Genomic DNA, 23231 nt, shown 5'->3' with positions numbered 1-23231 from the left:
GTGGAAGAAAATACTTTGTTACAGGACCTGCAGAGGCAGAACGAGTTACGAATTATGAAACCATAAGGGTGGGGGAGTAGTCATTTTTAATGTGGAGGACTACAATAAAGCTATTACTAACATCTTAATGGACAGTACCACTTATTCTTTGGTGTCGATTAATCAAATTAATATAGCCTATGGTAGGACTGATTCACTTCTTGAGGAATATCTTGTAGAAAAAAGAATAGATTTAAAAACTTACAATTTTTTGAAGCAGACACACCCTAATATTCCAAATTTCTTTGGTATACCAAAGGTACATAAGTCTTTGGTTACTCCCTCTGAGGCCAATTGTGGCTGCAAAAAATTCCAAAACACATCCTTTGGCTGTTTTTGTGGATAGAAATGTTAAGGAGGTTGTTCTTGACACCCCCCACACCTCCTGAGGGACTCGTGGGAATTTTTGAGTAAGATCACTGGAGAATTATGGAGTGAAGGAATACTATTCCTCACCATTGATGTAAAGGAATTGTTTACTTGTATTCCTAGGAAGGAAGGACACAAATATTTTTGTGACAGTTTATATAAATATTCAAAACTATCCACTGACAGTATTCTTTTAGTGGCAGAACTGATGGAGGTTATTTTGGACTCCAACTATATCCAGTTCCAGGGAGAATTCTTCCAGCAGATCAGTGGGGTTGCGATGGGGGCAGCTTGCGCCCCCACCTACGCCAATCTCGTACTGCTGGAATGGGAGAACAGGACAATTTTCCCTTCACCATTTTACCACAACATTAGACTTTATCTAAGATTTTTGGATGACATTTTTGTGTTGTGGGATGGTACTAAGGATGAATTACACCATTTTATGGGTTATTTGGAGTCCAGCACTAGCTTTCTGAAATTCACTTATACTATTAATGATAAAAGTATTGACTATTTGGATGTGACTATTTCTAAAACAAAGGAAGGTTTTTAAGTCTAACATTTTTAGGAAATCTACATGGTGCAATAGTTACTTGCATTTCACTAGTCACCATCCTTTTATGCAGAATAAAAGTCTGATAAAGGGACAGGCTGTAAGAATAGCCAGAATTGAATCAAATTCACTGGCCTGTCCAACAATATAAAACAAATGCAGCCCCTCACGAGCTGTAACAGTCCCAGTAAAATAAAGATGCACTGGCACACTTTAGCGTTGAATAATAAAATTCCTTCTTTAATACGAACTGTTAAAACAAAATAGCTTCACAAACTGGTTGAGCGCTTTCATCTACTCCTGTAGATTTCCTCAGAACCATTTGAAAGTGCTTAATTACATATTATATAGTCTCCTTTCTCCAATAGCATCATCACATTAATTAGTTGAAAACAATTAATGACTAACCATGTAAAGCTATTTAAAGTGCACAGTGCTAGATTCCCTCAGAACTGTTCCTTCCCTCTAGTAACTTATTTTTTACAAACCTTTGTGTATGTCTGTATTGTTTTGAACATACATTCATATTCACATGTCATATGTACATTACATTATAAAATTATTGACTATTAAAACCTCATAAAGCTAAAAACTGTAAAAAATATATAAAAAAAGCTTCAGAGTGAATAGCTGCTTTAACATCACATTGTTGTGTTTTTATGTTGTCATAAACACCTTAATAAGAGAAATATCCTAGATAACACTTTACTTTTTGTCCAAAATGGGTTTTATAGATATGGTATCATTAAGCCCTGGGCTTTCTGATGCATTCAGTTTTGTTTGCCAACGTGTCTCCTTTTCAATTAGTTTTTTCTTTGTGTTCCCTCCTCTTGGATTCTCTAGTATGTGTTCTAGTATACCAAACTCAAACATCTTACATTCATTATGAGCTTCACAATGTCTCCATAATGCATTATTTCCATCTTGTTTTCTTATCTTATAACAGTGCTCATAAATTCTATTTTTCAAACACCGTGTGGTCATTCCTACATAATAACTTGGACATGTTTTACACTTGGCTAAATATATAACATTTCTTGTTCTACAATTCCCCTTACAAAAGGTGATATTAGTCTTGTGAATATTGTCCAGAATTATACTTGTTTTCCCTATAATAAACCTACACTGATTGCATCTACCACATTTGGTTGTGCCATGCTCACTTTTGGTAATGCCATACATCCTATTTAACCTGGATTTTAGGTTAAGTCCATTTCTGTACACAAATGTGGGTTTTCTTCCTACTATGTTATATACATTGTCATCAGTTTCTAATATATTCCAGTTCTTCTCAATTACGTCCCTAATTTTACCTACTTCAGGGGCATATTGTATAACACACGCTCTTCTAAACTCCTGGGTAACTATGTCTGAAGAATTACTATTTGCCATGTTATTTCCCAGTATAGGTTTGTATTTTTTCCCCATTCCTGAGTGACATAGTTCACTACGTCCACTATCATCCCTTTCGGGTAACCTCTTTCTTTAAACATCTTAGCTATCTTATTTAGCTCCTCTACCATATCTTGATAGTTAGATGTCATTCTTGCTGCTCGTATACATTGTCCCTTGATGATGCGGTTTTTCTGGTGTGCTGGGTGACAACTATTGAACTCTAAATAATCATTACTAAATGTGTCTTTTCTATATAAATTAGATTTAAATTTATTACCGTCTATAGTAATCCTCGTATCTAAATAAGATATACTTTTTCTATCCATGGTAAAAATAAATTTTAAAAAATCATTCCTAGTATTCAGATATTCAATAAATGTCTTTAAAGTGTCAACCCCACCCTTCCACACCATAAACACATCATCCAAAAACCCTAGATAGCATTTTATATTAGTTTTCCATTCTGAGCCAAGTATATATTCTTCCTCCCAGTTTAGTAGAAATAAATTTGCAAACATGGGGGCACATGCCGCCCCCATGGCTACTCCCTTACTTTGTTTGTAGTATTCACCCTGGAACATAATAAAATTATTTTTCAGGACCAATTCCATAAATACCATTATAATACTTATTTTCTCCCATGTTAAATTACTATATTTTTTTATACTGTCCTGGAATCTGTTGAGTCCCTCTTCCTGAGGTATACTTGAAAACAAATCAATTTTGTACAAACCTATACTGGGAAATAACATGGCAAATAGTAATTCTTCAGACATAGTACCCAGGAGTTTAGAAGAGCGTGTGTTATACAATATGCCCCTGAAGTAGGTAAAATTAGGGACGTAATTGAGAAGAACTGGAATATATTAGAAACTGATGACAATGTATATAACATAGTAGGAAGAAAACCCACATTTGTGTACAGAAATGGACTTAACCTAAAATCCAGGTTAAATAGGATGTATGGCATTACCAAAAGTGAGCATGGCACAACCAAATGTGGTAGATGCAATCAGTGTAGGTTTATTATAGGGAAAACAAGTATAATTCTGGACAATATTCACAAGACTAATATCACCTTTTGTAAGGGGAATTGTAGAACAAGAAATGTTATATATTTAGCCAAGTGTAAAACATGTCCAAGTTATTATGTAGGAATGACCACACGGTGTTTGAAAAATAGAATTTATGAGCACTGTTATAAGATAAGAAAACAAGATGGAAATAATGCATTATGGAGACATTGTGAAGCTCATAATGAATGTAAGATGTTTGAGTTTGGTATACTAGAACACATACTAGAGAATCCAAGGGGAGGGAACACAAAGAAAAAACTAATGGAAAAGGAGACACGTTGGCAAATAAAATTGAATGCATCAGAAAGCCCAGGGCTTAATGATACCATATCTATAAAACCCATGTTGGACAAAAAGTAAAGTGTTATCTAGGATATTTCTCTTATTAAGGTGTTTATGACAACATAAAACACAAAAATGTGATGTTAAAGCAGCTATTCACTCTGAAGCTTTTTTTATATATTTTTTACAGTTTTTAGCTTTATGAGGTTTTAATAGTCAATAATTTTATAATGTAATGTACATATGACATGTGAATATGAATGTATGTTCAAAACAATACAGACATACACAAGGTTTTTAAAAAATAAGTTACTAGAGGGAAGGAACAGTTCTGAGGGAATCTAGCACTGTGCACTTTAAATAGCTTTACATGGTTAGTCATTAATTGTTTTCAACTAATTAATGTGATGATGCTATTGGAGAAAGGAGACTATATAATATGTAATTAAGCACTTTCAAATGGTTCTGAGGAAATCTACAGGAGTAGATGAAAGTGCTCAACCAGTTTGTGAAGCTATTTTGTTTTAACAGTTCGTATTAAAGAAGGAATTTTATTATTCAACGCTAAAGTGTGCCAGTGCATCTTTATTTTACTGGGACTGTTACAGAATAGCCAGAATGACATCAGATCCTCAGGATTTAGAAAAAGAATTTACATTTCTTAGTAAATGCTTTGTAGAAAGGGAATACCCCATGGAATTAGTTTTTGGGATTTTGGAAGAAGTGAAGAAGGAATGGGGTAAGAAGTACAAAGCACTTTTAGGTCACTCATTTACTAAGGACTACAATACACAGGATAGTAAAACTAAATATAATACAGCCTGTATTGTTGAATATAGCACTTTTTCAGACACTTTTACACATATAGTTAGAAATAACTGGAGCCTTATGAAAACTAACAAGGATGTGTACACGAGGGTAGGTAAAGAACCCATTTTTACATACAGGGTAGGAAACAACTTTAAGAAACTCTTGGAACAAGGAGAAAGAGGGAAATTACCATACAAAAAACTGCACCTTGTGGGGCATGTAGCGTGTGTTCTTTTATACGGACTGAGGATACCATTAGACTTAACAATAGTCTTAAAAGTATGGTGAAGCTTGTTAAGGGGAATTGTAGATCCAACATGCTAGTATATATTGCTATCTGTACTACATGTATGGCATATTATATTGGTAAAACCGAGAGACCCTTCAAGGATAGAATTTATGAACATCTATATGAAATTAGAACTCATAGGGAGACCAGTGCTCTATATAAACACAGCACTGCATGTTCAGGTGTATCCAGTTTTAGGTTTGGTATCATTGATACAGTTAGGTATGGTTTGCACAAGGGAGGGGGAGACCTCAAGAACCATTTACTATACAAAGAGCTGATATGGCAGCTCAGGCTGAATTCAAACTCACCACCAGGTTTAAATGACTACCATCAGTATAAAATCTGTGCTACATAAAACAGCTGAAAGTATATAATAAACCAAAAGACTATACATTTTTATATATTTTTTTAAAATTGTTGCACATTTTTATTTGTATTTTATTAGTTGAACAATTATTTTTAATGTTTGCATATAGAATATACATGTGTTTATTAAAGTCTTGAAAGTTGGGAAGTCTTTTTAAAATTGGATATTAGGTTTTTGAACCTGTATGCCTTTAAATTACAATTAATGGATTCTTAATTGTTTGTGATTTTATATACAAGTGTATCATGATATCAGTGCTTTCATCTGATGAAGTCTATCTATTAGACGAAAGCGCTCATCTGTTGTGGTTGGAAGTAAAAAGAATCGATTTTATTACCAGTGTGGTGGTTTGGACTTTATTTCTTTACTACTTGGTTTGGTATCAGTTCCATTTTCTGTTGGTTTTGCACTTATCTGAAACAGCTTGGTGAACCAGCAGTGGGAACAGGTGTTCGGACCAATGATCAAAAGATATCATTCAGACTCTTGGCAAAGAAGTTCTGAGGATGGTACATCGAGAAGTCACCCTTATTTCCTATGCTACACGAGGAGCATACACGCGACTTTTGGCATACCTTAAAACAACCTAATCCTAAATCCGTACTGCAATGAATATTGCAACAGTGAAATAAAAGGACATCTGGAGGTGACCCATGCATGTAATAAATCAGTTAGGAGCTGCCTATGTCCATTAGTTTTACAGGGGGCAGTCCTGGGTTAAATTTTCTGTTTCCCCATCCATAGCTCTAAACTGCGCTTGAATATCGACAGGGATAAATTTTGTTTTATGTGGACAGGGGAGTCTGCTTCACAGCAGCAGTATACTGTGCAAGATATACCTGTCCCTCCCAACCATTCTGCTGATGTTGCAACATCTTATGTTCCATAAATAGAGTATTTCTGATACCATTTGCCTGGCTGATGTGCAGTAAATCTATCAGTAACTGGTTGGAGGATATCTTGTATTCCAGACAGAGGATACCTTTTAGCAGTCTGCAGGATACAAAGAGTGACACAGCTTTCAGTAGGTCCATGTAGGAGAAGTTGTTTAGGCCTTGCATCCTTTTAATAAGGTATATCTGTGGGCATTCCAGTTGTTGCATGTGTCCGGACAGATGCATGCTAAAGGGGGCATTATATTCAAAGACTGTCCTAATGAGAGCTGAGTAAAGAGGGACAATGACATCCTTACATCTAGACAATCATTTTGTTTATATATTTCTTACAATAAACACATTTTGGTCAAAAGTTAGGTCACTGTCCACATAAGTTCCCAAATCCAGAACAACTTGATCAAATCTTAGGGGCGTATTGTTAAAAATGTGGTAGTTCCCTGAGGTAGATGACTTCCCAAAGGATACAATTATGCATTTTTTGGTGTTTACTTTCACTCTGTGATTTTGTCACTTTTCAGTTATTTGGGACAAACCTTCATGCAGGATGGCCAAATCATTTGTGGATTCAGAGACTACTCCTAGTTTGCAGTCATCTGCAAACTTAGCCACCAAGAGCCACTTGGTATTGGCTTTTACTTCAGAAAGGTAAATGTCAAACAGGAAAGGTCCCAACACAGAACCCTGAGGACTCCATTGCTGAGTAAATTTCTACTATGCCTTAATGGGTAACAGTGTCAAGAGTTTTGGCTAGACTGAGGTATGCAGTGTGCATTGTTTTTCCCTCATCCGTTGCTTTAGTGACTTTTTCAAAAACATCTACCAGGTTGAGTAAGCATGATCCTATCCCCGATGAATCCAAACTGAGATGGGACCAGTGTTTGGAGGTTGCTTATATCATGACTGATTCATTCCATAAATCCTTTCATAGGTTTGTATATAAGGCTGGTCAGACTTGTATGTCTGGTCAGACTTGTACGTTTGTAATTGTCTGGGTCTGTGGAAAGTCCTCCCTTATTGCAGGGGAATGACTGTAGCTGTTCTCCATTTGCTTGGCACAAACCTTGTATGGATGCTGAAATTGAATAGTGTTGTTAGGGGTGTGGCTAAATCATGCTTTGTGCTACTTAAGATGTATCCAGGGATATTGTCAAGACTCGTCAATGCAGTATTTTTAGCTTCTGCTAGCACTTTTAGGACTTGGTCTTCTGTGATAGCTGGAGGCAAGCCAGTTTCAGGTGTATCTTGAGAGACAGACAGAGGAGAGAGAGGGGTAAACTTATGAGCTAAATTTATCAGCCAGTAGGTTCTCTGTCTTCAGCCTCAGTGTGGGTAACATCATTTACAATCAAACTCAGCACATTGCTGCATTCTGCTTTTGAGATTATGAACATAACTAAAATGTCTTGTGACTGTCTTTAGCTTGGGTAGCTATTTTAGCCTCAAACTTGGTCTTGGTGGACTTTAAGCTCTTGAGTCAATTATTTCAGTGATAAGGGCTTCAAAAATCTGAGAAATACTACTCTTACTTTTGGACAAAATTATTTTCCTTTTAGTATAAAGCTTGGTGATATTATGGTTCCACCATGTGGGTTTGCCCTATACTTGTTACTATGGGGTACAGCTGCAGCTATGCAGTTATTTACATTATACATTTCTGTCTATTCAGTGAAGGTAACTGGATTTTGTGGGGATTTGAAACTTGCTGGCGTATCATTCAGGAGTAGGCAGTTTGTATTAGCAAGGGATTGTGTAAGATGCTCCCATATTAGTAACGGCAATATTCCCCCTCGTAGGTACTTTTACTAACTGTTCCATGGCATTTGTATTGACAAAGTCCAGGAACCTCTGTGCTTGTACATTAGTGGTGGTCGTGTAGGCTTTCCAGTCTATCACCGGACAGTTTAGATCACCTAGGAAAATGGTACTGGGTTTAATACTGAGTTATTCTAGTTGCTGTAGATAGGTGCTGTGGCTTTCATTTGTCAAAGAAGGAGTTCTATATCTACCAAATATATTGTATAGGACCTTTCTGATGGTTATTTGGACACGAAGAAGCTCTAATGTATCATGCTGCTTTACCTATCTCGACGGGAGCCTCTTCTGGATGTAGACTGAGACACCTCCACCTTTATCCCTCTTCTGCGCAGCAACTGGTCTTAATATATGCAAGGCGTTACAGCCCTGCAAAGCTGCAGTGCTCTCCACTATTTTAAACCATGTCTCAGTCACTAGATGCCAATGTCTCCCAGGGTGAGAAGGGTTTGTAGGGAGCAGATTTTCTTGAATGGGCTCCTAGCAGTGATCAGAAACACTTTCACATTTTCCTTTGTTTGTTTCATTATGTTAGTAAGTTTATCAGGGTGGCATTGCATAAAAAAGGAACTAGGGGGTGGACAATGTCTTTTCCAATAATTAAAACCCTACAGATGCATACCATCTCTCATGAAACAGCGTGGTCTACTGATCATATCTTTCCAGGCTAACAAATATTGGTGACAAAGACATCAAAAAACTAGGCCAATTATTTTTGCTCATATCACATCATCCTTGGAGAAGGCAGAAGGGTGGTCAGTGCTTTGCTCATACCTTCCTTGGACACAAAGTCTGACAGCTCCATCATGTCTCTCGATACGAGTTCATATTACATTATCGAAAGATAATGTAATCGATCAAAACTTCAAAATGGCAGCATTTTGAAGCTTGTATTGTGGGGGGCTGCATCCATCACAGCCCCCGCTAAATATATATTCCAACTCTGAGATCGCACTACAGTGAGGAAAGGGAAAATATTCCAATCCTCACTTTTCTGCGATCCCACAATGCGATCTTCGAAATGCTGCCATTTTGAAGTTTTGATTGTTCGATTACATTATCTTTCGATAATGTAATAGGAACCCCTTCATACAGTCCAGGGAGGTACACCTCAAGTCATTGACACTGGCATGAACTATGACAAACTAATACTGGTACTTGTTCAATGACTTGATTGCAAGCATGATCTGACAGAATCCTAGCACCAGACAAGCAACTAACTGCCACTCTTTCACTGTTAAGCCTGGTAACAGGCACACCTGTATGTCTTACAATGGAGTCATCTATAATAAGAATATTTGGTTCAGTCAACACCTGTCTTACGGTCTCAGCATCTGTTACTTTAGGACTCACTGCACTATGAGAGAAAGCTGGCTTAACATACAGTGTGCTTTACGCTTGTGTTGTATTTTGGAGGTCTTTGAGGTTTAATCAAGTTAATCTTTAGATCCACAGCATATGATGGTGGTTTGTATTGTGATGGCCTTGGAGAGGTGTAATGTTGACTGTGGTGTCTGAGTTTAAATTGTGTGAAACTTTTGCTTCCAAGAATATTACACATGTACATCTCTTGCACATTGTGTTACTGTGTTTGAGTAACAGATGATCATCAGACAATATTAGGCAGTGCTTACACTGTCTCAAGATACCCATCACAATCAGGCTGGTTAGAGAAATTGTGGGGAAGTGCTGGCCCATGATACCTTCAAGGATGACTGTGGAAGCAGAGGTAACTACCTGCTTGTAGTCTGGTTTTAGAATAATGTTTTGGTGCACTTGATACAGAGTATTTAAATTTCAATACAAAACAGCTAGCCTGGAAACCTTCTGCTATCGGTAAGAACCAGTAAACTAACTACAGCAAAACAAAAACTCATTAAGGTCCTTTAGCCTGGCGTATAGCTTAAGGGGAGATGATACTTACTGTGCTTACTGTTAGTAGGCAATAAATGAAGAGAGTGAGTGAATTATGTTGTCAAATTATCATAAGGGGCAGGCAGCAACTGATGCACTGGGTTTAAGAACAGGACAACAGCATGGTAGGTAGATGGGAAAAACAATTAGTCTATTATATCCGAGAGGACTGGCTTGGAAGTTCCTTAATGCAAAGACAAGTCCTGAACTAGCCTGACATACACTCAGTACATAAGAATGAAACTATGGTTTAACAACAACAATTAGACCACAGCTGCAGTGCAAGTGTGTACTGGAACTACTAATATAGGCTTAAAGACCTTTGCTAAAGCATACACAGACTGTTAAAATGAATTTAAAATCAGATTGAAAAATAAAAACACAATTTAATTTCAGCTTTGCATTTTTGTAAAATGTTCTCTGACTTGAGCAACAGTCCATAAGTTAATTAAATTGTCCAGTAACTAGGGTATGAAGTAAACTGCATTTACAAAAATATTATATCTACCTGTAGACAGCATCAATCTCCATATCTGGAGTCAATGAAGGCAAACCAAAGGATTTTAAGTACTTTTATAGGCACTTGAATAATGACTTCTGGCAATCATGGAGGTGCAGCTCACTTGCGGTTCAAACCTCCCTTTTTCATATACAACATTAAACTTGCTACTTACCCTTTAGAGGGGTCAAGAGCCAAAGACCGAGGACTATCCAAGTCTTTCCATATTAGGACTTGCCGATACCTGCCATCGAGCCTTGCAACTTCAATTCGGTTTGTTCCAGTATCTGCCCAATAAAGATTCTTTCCCAGCCAATCCACTGCCATACCCTCTGGGCAACCAAGGCCAAATTCAATGACATGTTCAACAGAACTTCCATTCATAAAGGCACGACTTATAGTCTACAAAGATAATACAGAACAAACATGGTACTCTTTTCTCAAAAGTAACTATAAAACACTATGACAATTAGTTGACAGACTGCAAATGTACTGCATATAGAAACTCCTACTACTGCTACATAGAACTAAATTCAGAAATGTTTGGGGAACAAATAGTTTTAGCTAACAAAATGATTCTTTTGAGTTGGGACAGAGGATTTGAAATGCACAGACTTATTACGCCTTACTAAGTTTAATGCTAATGGCTGCCAAAAATCAATTACTAGAAAATGGAAATCAAAATCTAAAATTCTAAGTAATGTACTGAATATTACAAAGGAGAAGAAAGAACTGGAGGTGGGATCTTTAAAAAAGTGAAGGAGCAAATGATATAGAAATAAATAGTATTTGAGGGGGCAACACTTGCAGAATAAGAAAAAAATCTGAAATCCACTGTGTCGTTCCTTCAAAGCAACACTATTACACATGCAGTGAGTGCTTTCATCTGTTTACATTCAGACTTCTTGAGTTTGAAGAAGTCTGAAAGTGAACAGACAAAAGAATGACTTTTCTGTGATGGACTTTTTTTATATGTGAAAGTTAATTTGGTTAAAGATAACACTATACATAGAACAGTGCTTCAAAAAACAATTTCAACATTTCTGTATCAGATGCAAACAGCTCCCATTCTAGGAAATGGTTGAAACATATTGAAATCTTAGTTTATACATATAAAAAGGATTTGCACAAAAGAAGAAAAATACAGATGTTTCTTCACAGGATATGAAATACAGATACGTACACAAAGCACATACATCGAATGTAACAAATGATGTGATGATACAGGAGTAATCAATATTGTATACAAAAATGCTCTGATGCACATGAAGGGGCACAGCTTGTCCCCAATTCCCCTTTAGAGAAATATTACACAGATTTTGGCACATTTTACAGGAATACAGACACTTTACGAAGTTCGAGAATCATGTTCTGGTATGTAGAAGAGGACAGAATTTGGGGTCAACATGAATGTAGGAAGCATGCCAGGACAGCTAGCATGACAATCTACAATTAATGCCTCACTCCTTTCTGGGTACAGTAATGTACGTGCTTTTCTAGCACACTTTTTCTACTAAGAATCCATCAATCAATGCTAATAAGGTTTTTAGTACTGCTACTTTACCAAATATAATACACTGGATGATGCATGTTGCTTCACGTTTCTATACAGCATTTAAATAGAGCAAACGTTACCTTCCTTAAAATTTAGGATATGCAAACATTTATGCGATACAATATACAAGAAGTTACAGAATGAACTACGTAAACACACACTAAAACATGAGTGCAAGATTTTGTTTACAGGCAATGACAAATCAGTAATACCCATGACCGCCTAGACTATAAAGAAAGAGCATGGATACTGAATTTGGGATCTTTATTCCCACCAAGAATAATTATGTTTTAATTTTTCTATTTATACTACACGTTAGGAGTTTTTGAACTTTATTTTATTTATTTATTTTACATTTGTTAACCGGACTAGTCTAACTGGATATATTTCCATTTTCAGTAGAGGCCCGGGGAGAAAAGCTCCAGTTAAACAAAAATAAAAATTTAAACATTTAAAAATTAAACATTTAAAAATTAACAAATTAAAAAAATTAAAAAACATTTGAAAATTAAAAAAAAAGCATTTAAAAATTAAAAAATAATTAAAAAACAGTTAAAAATTAAAAATCAATATTAATACATAATAAATTAATGGATTTCAATAGAAGATTATTCAAAAAGCAGGAAGTAATTAGAATACAATAAATTACAGCAGTATTAGTAGAGTAATGTAGGCATTTACAATAGTAGAGGTGACAATATGTATAGGATAATTCAATATGCAGTGAGATACATGTAGACTATCAGCATATTAACAGGATAGAGATTTTCAGAGCATTAAGCAGGATAGATTACATCAGTATGTTGAATTCTGTAAACCAGTTACAGTCCTACCGCAAAGAATGTGAAATAGGTAGAGGTTCAAGAGAAGAAATATTTGTAGTGAAGGAGAAGATTAATCAGGGTTGCTACAGGGGCATAACCAGTGTGTTTTGAGGTTTTGTTTAAAGAGCGGCAGTGAAGAAATTAAAGTTAGGTCATTAGGTAGTAGTTCCAGTTTTTTCCCACAGAGTTGGAAAACAGAGAAACTCCAGCCATGTTGTAAGACTTGCTTATGCTAGCAAGAAGTTTGCTGGAAGAGCGAAGAGAATTGAGATTTTTGTATGGGATTATGAGATTGGAGAGTATAGGAGTGCTGTTAGGCTTATAAAATATCTTGTGGGCAATGGTGAGTTGGGAGAGTTTCAATTGGTTTTGAAATTCAAGCCAGCCTAGCTGTGTTAGATTCAGACAATGGTGAGTTCTAAAAGGATTTCCGGAGGCAAATCTGGCAATGTTATTATAGGAATTAGCTAGTTTGATGATATTATTTTTCTTTAGATTAGTATATATTGGTGAGGCATACAGAAGAGTTGAAATTAAATGGGAGTGTGCAATCTTAGTTCTGGCTATTGGTGTTAGGAAAGGTTTAATTCTATATAAGGAGCCTATTTTTCTATTGACAGTTTTGATGGTGTTATTTATGTGGCTGTCAAATGTAAGGTTATTGTCAATAGTAATTCCTAGCAATTTAGTGGTAGAATCGGGTAATATACTTGTACCATTATTGGAGATGACAGAGAATTCTATGGGGGAGGATTTGCTGGTGGGTGTGAAGAGAAGGAGTTTAGTTTTTTTGGCATTGAGCAGGAGGCAACGTTTAATGAACCATGTTTCAACTATGTTGAAAACATTCTGAGTAAGAGAATGTAGATCATTTGGGGAGTTTGCTGAGCATATCAGTGTAGAATCATCTGAATATTAGCATATACCAACAGGTTTGAGAGAGACTTTCTCCTGTTTATCTTTCTTTACTTAAAAGAACTTTTCTTTTTGTGTTCTCATCCGAATATATATTTTGAATATGTATTGATTTCTGTTTAATGAAGTGCAGTAAAATTATTAGGGAATTACGGCCACATGATCATATCAAATTTAATATTTAAACTGTGATCTAGACTGATGCCAGTACAACTGACAGAAGTGCAAGGTTGTCAAAATCCTTCTTTTTGTATTCACCCTTACCAAATATTTTACACTGACTCTGTAGAGTGCTGGCATTTTCTGAAAGATTTACTCCTGAAAAAAAAAAGACTTTGAAAAGTCTAGTACAAGACCTTCATGTGAAATCTGGGGAAGAGAAAGTACAGTTTTGTACCTACCATAAATGTAGATGTCCGAACTGGATAGCATCTGCAGTCATAACAACTGGGTTGTCCTGTCGTCAGGCAGCCCTTTAGTCGGCCGGATTCCAAAGTCCGGGTCCGGCTTCGGCTGATGTCGCACTTCACCCGACGTCATCTCTGTTGGTCTTCGGGTATAAAAGCATCAGCCGACGCCATTTTCCTCAGTGTTTCTTGCCCCAGATGCCAGTAGCCCTCTTGAAGGCTAAAATTTGGATAGATGCCAATGTTTCCAAAAAGATAGAGGTAAACACAAAAGTAAGCATGTATGTACATATATACAAACAAATACACCATAAAAGACTCCGCCCCACCAGCTAGCTATTAGGAGGGTAAACACCCTAGGAGTACCACAGAGGCGAAGGAGGGAGGGTAATCCTGACTGCAGATGCTATCCAGTTCGGACATCTACATTTATGGTAGGTACAAAACTGTACTATGTCCTTCATGGATGCATCTGCAGTCATAACAACTGGGTAGAATACCATAGCCAACTAGGGGAGGAGGATAAAAGTAGATTATGGTGTGTTTAGGATCCCTTGCAGTACAGCAGTGGCAAACCCTGCTCGGGATCTGGAATATAGAGGCAAATTATAATGCTTGGCAAATGTATGCACGGAGGTCCAAGTAGCCGCCTCAATAATGTCTTTGGTTGCCACTCCTCGTAAGAAGGCTGTGGTAGTGGCTGTTGCCCTTGTAGAATGAGGTCTTATGTTCTGTGGAATTGGTTTTCCATGGAAGGAGTAACAGAATCGTATGCAATTTCCTATCCATTTGGAGATTGTCTGTTTGGAAATAGCTTTTCCTTCCCTTCCTGTTGCATAGGCTACAAAAAGTTGGTCAGTCTTTCTGCTATTTTTTGTTCTGTCCAAGTAGTAGCGTAGCTGTCTATGTACATCCAAGGTATGCAGTATTCTTTCCCTCTGTTTTGTGGGTTGGGAAAGAAGGTAGGTAGGTGGATTGCCTGGTTTAAAGACACTCTGGATACCACCTTAGGCATAAATGTAGGATTAGTCCTCATGGACACTCTATCTTGGTGGAAGATTAGGAAGGGTTGCACTGCCATTAAGGCCTGTAGTTCTGAAACCCTCCTTGCTGAAGTAATTGCCAGTAGGAAAGCAGTTTTCCATGACAGGTGTTGTAGGTCTGCTGTTGCTGCTGGTTCAAAGGGTGATAGTGTCAACTTTTCTAGCACAAAGTTTAAGTCCCAAGCTGGTAATGGTGGTTTCCTTGGAGGTTTTACATTCTTGATTCCTCTGAGGAACTGCCTGAGCAAAGGGTGCTAAAAAACAGGTGGATCAAAGCTGTATTCTGCTGAAATAGCTGATGCATGTATCTTGATGGAGGAGTAGGACAGGCCTGTATGAAGAAGTTCGCCAGATACTCCAGAATGTTAGGCATATCTATGTTTGACACATCTTTTCCTCTTTCCGTACTCCAAATGACAAACCTTTTCCATTTTCCAGCATAGTTCCTTCTTGTTGAAGGTCTGCGTGCTTCAAGAATAATGTCTTTAACTCTTTGGGAAAGTTCTGGATTAGCTGCTGCTATGTGATGTTCCATGCAGTCAGTTGCAACGTTTTTAGGTTTGGATGTATGATGCTGTAGTTGTTCTGAGTTAACATCAAAGGCATCAGCGGTATTGGCCACATATTGTTCCGAGACATGCTCCTCAGCAGTGGGTACCAGTGTTGTCTTGGCCAGTTTGGAGCTATCAGGATTATCCTTGGACGTTCTTCCTTGATTTTTAGTAGTACTTTGTGTATCAAGGGAAGAGGTGGGAATGCATATGCTGTTAGGCCTTTCCAGCTGAAGGAGAGCAAATCCACTTTCCATGCTAGTGGGTGGAATGTCCTTGTGCAGAACTTTTTGAGCTGGTGATTGAGAGGTGATGCGAATAGATCTATCTGAGGCATTCCCCATTTCTTTGAGATGGTCTTGAAGATGTCCGGGTGCAGCTTCCATTCGTGGGCATCCGATGTGGTTCTGCTTAATATGTCTGCTAGAGTATTTTCTTTTCCCGGAACAAATATTGCCTGTAACTGGATGTTGTAGCTGAGTGCCAGGGTCCACAGCTCCAAAGTCATTCTGCATAGGGGTATGAATGAGTGCCTCCCTGTTTGTTGATGTACCACATGACTGTGGTGTTGTCTGTCCTTATCATCAACTGGCCCTCTTGGAGAAATGGTTTGAACTTTTGGATTGCCAGTTTTACTGCCAGCATTTCTTTTAGGTTGATGTGCAGGTGAAGTTGATCCTGTGTCCACAATCCTTGCACGCATTTGTCCAGCATGTGGGCCCCCATCCTAGGTCTGAAGCGCCTGTTGTGATGGTCTGGCTTGCTTGACATCTGCGAAAGGGTAGGCCTGGGTTTGACTGACATGCCTGAGCCCACCACAGGAACTCCTGCTTTAAGCATGGAATTAGTGGGATTTCTGTTTCTAGGCTGTGTCTGTGTTGGGACCATAAATTCTTTAGGTACCACTGTAGTTTTCTCATATGTAGTCTGGCAAATGGGACCAAGATTATGCATGATGCCATTAAGCCCAAGGCCTGCAGTACTTTTCTTGCTGTTAACTTGTTCAGTTTTGTTAGTGCCAAGAAGTAAAGAGGGAGTTCTTTTGTTTTTCTGTAGTCAGGAATGCCATTTGTTTTACTGTGTCCAATTCCGCCAAGAATGTCCTTGTTTGGGATGGTATCAGCCTTGACTTTTGTAAATTGACTGTGTATCCCAGTGCTTGTAGCAAGTAAATGACCCTTTGTAAATCTGTTGTCAGCTTGCTTTTGTTGTCCCCTTGTAGCAGGCAGTCGTCCAGGTATGGGTAAATTTGAATTCCTGTAGTCTGCAATGGGCGATTACTGATGCCAGGCATTTTGTGAATACTCTGGGCGCAGTAGATAAGCCAAAGGGCAATGCTGAGAATTGATAGTGCTCTGATCCTGCAAGAAATCTGAGGTATCTTCTGCAGATTGGTCGAATGGGGACGTGCAGGTATGCCTCCTTGAGATCTAGAGTTACCAGCCAAGACTCCTTGCCCAGCATGGGAAGAAGTTGCTGTAGGGTCAGCATTTTGAATTTTGGGACAATGATGTATGTATTTAAGGTGGACAGGTCGAGAATTGGTCTCCAACTTTTTTCCTTTCTTGGAACTAGGAATAGTCTGGAGTAGAACCTCTTTCCTTGCTCTGCTGTTGGCACTCTTTCCACAGCTCTCATGTTTGCTAACTCCATTATCTGTTGTAGTGCCTCTGTTTTTTGATTTGGAGGTAGATTTGGCATTCCTCTTTTGACTGGTAAAGTGTGGAAGTGAAACCGTAACCTTGATCTATGGTTTGTAAAATCCACTTGTCTTTTGTTATGTAGTGCCAGTTCTTTGAAAATAAGGTTAACTTTCCGCCTAGAGGAGCTGCTATTTGTTCCCTGGTAGGCGGATTTTGGGTTAAGTCACTGTGGTTGTGCTGATGTAGTGGCAGTGGTTGTGTCTGTGCCTCTGTTGTTACCTTGCCACTGTCGTCCTCTGTAGGCACCTCCTCTGGATTGGTTTCTGCCTCTGGAACGTCTATTCCTGCCCCTTTGAAATTTTGTGGAGTCAGGAAAGGACCAATTTTTGGCAGGCCAGTTCCTGCTAAACCTTGGGGGTTGAACCTGCAAGAAATCTTTAACCGTTTGAACAGATTTTGCCTTTTCTTCCATTTTCTTCATAACCTGCTGGGCAGGTGTACCAAACAAACTTGTCTTATCCATAGGAGCATCTAGCAACTTAGCTTTAACATGATCCGGTAAAGCTTGCTCCTTTAGCCATGCATGCCTTCTTATCACTGTGCCAGTCATGGCTGATCTAAATGAAGCCTCCAGTGCATCATAGCCACATTTTAAGGAATGGTTGCTAACCTGTTGTATGTTATTTACCATTTCTAATACATATTTCTTATCAAGAGATTCATCAGTGGTTAGTTTTTAGTTAACTGATCAAGCATAAACTCTTGGTATTGTATCATGTGAAACTGACAGTTTAAAGCTCTAGCTGAGAGAGTAGCTGAAGTGTAGACCTTTTACCCCATCTGTCTAATGACCTTGCTTCCCTTTCAGAAGGAATAGGGTTTTAGCTATGGTCGCGGCTACTGCCTTGGGACCCTGGGATATAGTTTCGGCGTCTGCAAGTGGGGCCTTGTAAAGGTGGTGATGAGTATCTGGCACCCTGTAAAATCTGTCTGGTTTGGCAGGGGCTGGGGTAAAGAATCTGGAGCGGAGCAGACATCATTGAAAGCATCATCCACCACAGAGAGAACAGGAGGTATAGCTAAGGGCCTGTGCTGTGGGAGGTGCAGAAAGGTCCTAAGTCTTTTTCTGGAGTCTGAAAAATCCTGTTGCTGCCATTGGAACTGCTCTCGCATGGCATGTAAGGTTTCCCCAAAGGAGAATTCTTCTGGTGGGGGAGCAGCTGGAATGGATTCTTCAGCATCAGAATCTTCAAAATTGGAGAAAGGAGCCTCTGGCTGGTCAGTTATGTCGGATTCGTCAGCAGAATCATCAGAGGACACTGGCTCAGGGGGCTCTGCTCTAGGTCTCTTCTCTGGGGGCTGAGAGGCCCTGTCTGGGTGAGATTGAGATCCTCTAATTAATGAAATTAAATCTTCTGCCAAAGTAAGCATTTGAGAACTAGAAGAGGGCCTGGTTGTGGGGGGTTTAACAGGCACTGTCTTAGTAGTCTTGGCTGCTTTAGCCCTGGCGAAGGCCTTAATGGACATGGCTGCTGGAGGCCTAGCAGCACCACGTGCTGGGGTAGAGACATCCAAGGGAATGGTGTCTGATAAGTCAGTGGCAACCACCGTAGTGGATAAAATTTCTGAGGCCGATTCAAGAGTGGTAGCAGAGGCCTCAGTTGTAGAGATAGGTTCAGCTGTACTTTGATCAGTTTTCTCGGTTTCGGCCGAAACCGAGACACTCGCGGTTTGCTTAACCATGGTTTCGGCCGAAACAGCGGACCGCGAGTGTCGGTCTTTATCTTTGCGTGTTTTGGCAGATTGGGTAGTCGGAGGATCCGACGGCATAATGTACGCAAAATCAGAACCGAAAAACTGTTCTGCAAACTCCGACCGACGCCTAAGCGTTCGTCGGTTGAAAGAACCACAGGCCGAACAGGCTGCTACGCCATGGGCGGGGCCTTTACAAGGCAGACAATAAGAGTGGAAATCTTTATGAGGTATTTGTTTCCCACAGGTTAAACAATTATTAACTTTTTCTGACATCGGCTGAGGCAAGAAAGAGTCCCCAACGGGTACTTAGCTTTAGAAGTCTTCAAGTAGTATTCGGTAGAAGTAATCTCTGGATCCGACCGACCGGCACTTGCGAACAGCTTCTGCTTCGGGCGCCACGCGGCAAGAAAGACTGAGGAAAATGGCGTCGGCTGATGCTTTTATACCCGAAGACCAACAGAGATGACGTCGGGTGAAGTGCGACATCAGCCGAAGCCGGACCCGGACTTTGGAATCCGGCCGACTGAAGGGCTGCCTGACGACAGGACAACCCAGTTGTTATGACTGCAGATGCATCCATGAAGGACATCCATAAAACTGCTACCACAATTAAGAATAGAATTCTGAGACACATTGCCATTTGTGAAGATTCTATCTGCATTTGTACAAGTTGCTGAAAAACAAATATTGTCATGAAACAGTGTCACCCTGCAAGACAGTGTCTACGTGACAAGGGACATATCAGCTTCTTCTGGGACTATGTTTGCTCCTAAGGGGTTACTGCAATCGCATCTCTCTCTTGCTTCTATCAATGCTTCTTAGTGGCAGTACTAGCCAACTGAACAGGGAAAGGAATATCTCACTTTCTAACAGGAGCTGCTACTGCTGACACTTGTAGGAACCCTTGGGAATGTCATGACATCAAATGGCTGTGCCCAAAATGGAAACGATTTGCAGTTCCCCCACCTTGAACTTGCACAAATCATCTGGACTCCTTGGCATTTTTTTGAGCAGATAGGTATCATAGCAGTCCAGAAAGCATACCATCTGTTCTTCCAAAAGAAAGGGAAGGCAGGACTGCATCACGCCCACCTGGAATTTTATCTTTAGCATGCAACTGTTTAATATGCTAAGATACAAGACAGACATGAAGGTATTTGGTTTCTTCAGAAACAAAGCACATTCAGTGAAATCCAAACCCTGTCTGGTGAGACCTCACAGCCAGCTTACATAGACGACTTTTGGACTTCTACTTTAACACCTTTTACTGAATTATTGCTTAAGACCTAGGCAAACATATATTTTATATACAAGAAAACAAACCATGTTAACATGTTCACCATTACAAATATACACCACACATATTTTTAGTCAGTCAATCCAACATTATGTTGATCAATTCCCTCCTTCCATTAAACCACACTCCTTTTCCAAACATGTTTTTCTGCCTGTATTGTTCCCACAGTTTCCATTTTTTCTATGTAATTTGCTCCCAGCCTTTTCTAAAGATTTCCACTTTCAGTTCTTTTCCTTCTGTTACAATATTCACTGCTTCAGCTACTGTTGCATTAGACTTGGATATTCTAGTAATTGCTTTTTTGGCAGCCAACAGAAATAAATTTAAAAGCCTTACTATATCTAGGCAATTCAGAGCCTGTATCCCAGCTCAAAAATATATTCCTTAGTTACACTCATTTGCTCACCCAATATTTCTGACAGAGTGCTTTGTTGGGAATTTTTAATGTCTGACAACTCATTAAAAAGCCAAAACATGTTTCCATTTACTTCTTTCTTTCCCTTCACACCTCCAACATTTGCCAGTTACCTGAGGAAAAATTTTTTGGAGTCTGCTTCGGGGTATAAAAATACCTTTGAAAACACTTCCAAGCAAAAATCCAAAATCTTCTGGACTTAGTTGCATATTTGGGAACCATACATATGTCCTCCCATTGTTTCCTTGTGAATTGCATATCCAGTCTATCTTCCCAATCTTTACTAACCTCCGTTGATTGATTCCTATAGTTACTGTACATTATTTTAAATGCCCTACTAATTAACCTTTTTTCAACAGGGGCTTCTGTTCCATACTCAACTAAAAAGTCTACCAGAGCTGGTCTTTCACTTGAGATTCCCCTATCGCTTTTGCTTTAACTATACCCTGATATCAAAACCTGACAGGGAAAGACGTCACTAGCCTGCAGTCTAAATGTCTTCTTGCCCTCTACCCAATCTATTACCTTACCCTCCCTAGTTATTTGCTCCTAGTATCGTGGTTTGTCAATTTTTCCAGTAAACTCCAGCCCCCTCTTGCGTATTCTCTGTAGCCGTAATTGCAATCACCCCATCAGCAGAATTTCCTTTCTGCATTCTTGTGTTGGCTTAGCTCTTAGAATACTTTGTCAGTTTATAAATATGCTTTATGGCTGTTGTTAATCTCCTTAAGGATCTGCATACAAAATTTTGAACTTCCTCCCTGCTTCATCACCCCTTTACACTTTGAATTATAGCTTTCAGTTTACTTTACATACATCAGCTTTAACTGTGTAGCTGTAAACTATCCTTCAAATCAGTTAATCTTAAACCACCTTGTTTTATTGGAATGATCAACTTATCTCACTTACTCTTCCCCTTTTAGAGAAATGTCTTCAGCACTTTATTATTGTTTCAACTTCTCCCCTGGTTGATAAAAATATGACTAACCAGTATATAAAACTAGAGGGACTAAAAACATTTCACTTTTTGTTTCTTGCTTCTTGCTTCTTTATACACATAAAAAGAGCTTCCAGTTTCTCAGTTTTTGTACTATCCTTTGTTTAGTCTCTCCCCATATACCCTTAGCTGCCATAACAGAGGCTTTTTAACCACTACTCCTAAATACTTAATTTTATTATGTCCCCCATAAACATGGGTATTGATGAATCAGTTAATGTGCGAGTACATGGTTTACAGTTACAGCCTTCGTTTTGCCTTCATTAATTTCATATCCTGAAAAGACCTGAAACTGTCTTAGAATGTTCCACAACACTGAGATGTCTCTCTTTGTTTTTATCATGTACAAAATAATATAGTCATCAAATAAAGCCAACTTTTCTTTCTTACCACGATTATATACTTGAATTTATGAGTTCCTTATTTTATCTGCCAATAGCTCAAAATATAACACAAACAGCAAAGGGGAAAGAGGACACCCCTCTCTGGTCCCTCTGTTAAGGCAACTTATCAGAGTAACATTCACACTTAAATTTTTGCCTCCGATCCCTCATATATCCTCCTAATTAACCTTATTTTTGTATCAGGGAAAATTCTGTACTTCTATTTTGGTCACATTCTTCAGACGTGGGTGGGGCATCTGGAAGATGGGTAAAAAACTACCGAACAGCAGCTGGACATAATCTTTATTCATTTGTCATGCATGACAGTCATCCAGCAGGCAAGTGGAGGAACACATGAACCCTGAATGCATGCAGAGTAGGACAGTTGGACAATCTCTCAAAGATTCTGCAGTTGCCCCTCACTCACTGAAGGGTTGTGAAATCCTTCATTTTTCCAATTCCCTGTATCACATTTGTGTCACCTGTTCTCTGGAAACCACAATAAATACTCCTGCCTCTGTCAGAGTACCTTCCCTCTGATTTTGCCAGACCATGTGGAACTCCCCTCCTGACACACTGCTGAAAACTCTAACTGATCTTTTCTGAATCATATTTTCTGGGCATTCCTCTAGGTACAAGAGAATGTCTTTTGAGGAGTGGAAAGCTTAACACCAACTACAGGGAGCTCCTGCATTTTTGATAGCACTTTCATCTTTTCTTTCAACTTAAGATCAAAAAGGTCAGTCCCTAAGAAGAGTGCATTGGAGAAGGATACCCTGAAATTAATTACTAATAAAATCACAGTTTCTGGGCCAAGTGTGTCTACACATAGTAGAGTGTTCCATATACTCTCACTGATCCATCGACAGAGGATGTGCAAATCACAGTGAAAAGATGGAAATGGTCAACACAGTTGATACTTACAACTTCAACATTGTGCACGTCTGACAGTCTCAAATCTTGCAATGCCATGTTCACTCTCTTGACCAACACATGTCTAGAATTAAATCACATGCAATAGGTAGTTCAGCACCCTGACAAAATATGTGGTAAATAAATTTGTTTCCCCATAATGACCCATGGCCCTAAATTCTTCATTTCAGGGATGAAGTGATGGACACTGATATGCTGATTCTCTT

At 38.8% G+C, this 23231-nt stretch overlaps 1 protein-coding gene across 1 annotated transcript in view; it reads right to left on the bottom strand.

Moving 5' to 3' along the window:
• Positions 1 to 23231, bottom strand: part of LRP5 (LDL receptor related protein 5) — a 1224287-nt gene that overhangs the window by 371137 nt on the left and 829919 nt on the right. Inside the window, exon 9 of the mRNA XM_044065976.1 lies at positions 10483 to 10709. Coding sequence (XP_043921911.1) covers positions 10483 to 10709 — 227 coding nt within the window. The remainder of the gene's footprint in view (positions 1 to 10482; positions 10710 to 23231) is intronic.

The sequence above is a fragment of the Protopterus annectens genome, chromosome 3.part0 (genome assembly GCF_019279795.1).
Source record: "Protopterus annectens isolate FY-2018-M chromosome 3.part0, PAN1.0, whole genome shotgun sequence".
NCBI lineage: Eukaryota > Metazoa > Chordata > Ceratodontiformes > Protopteridae > Protopterus > Protopterus annectens.
This window is presented reverse-complemented; position numbering and strand designations above follow the sequence as displayed.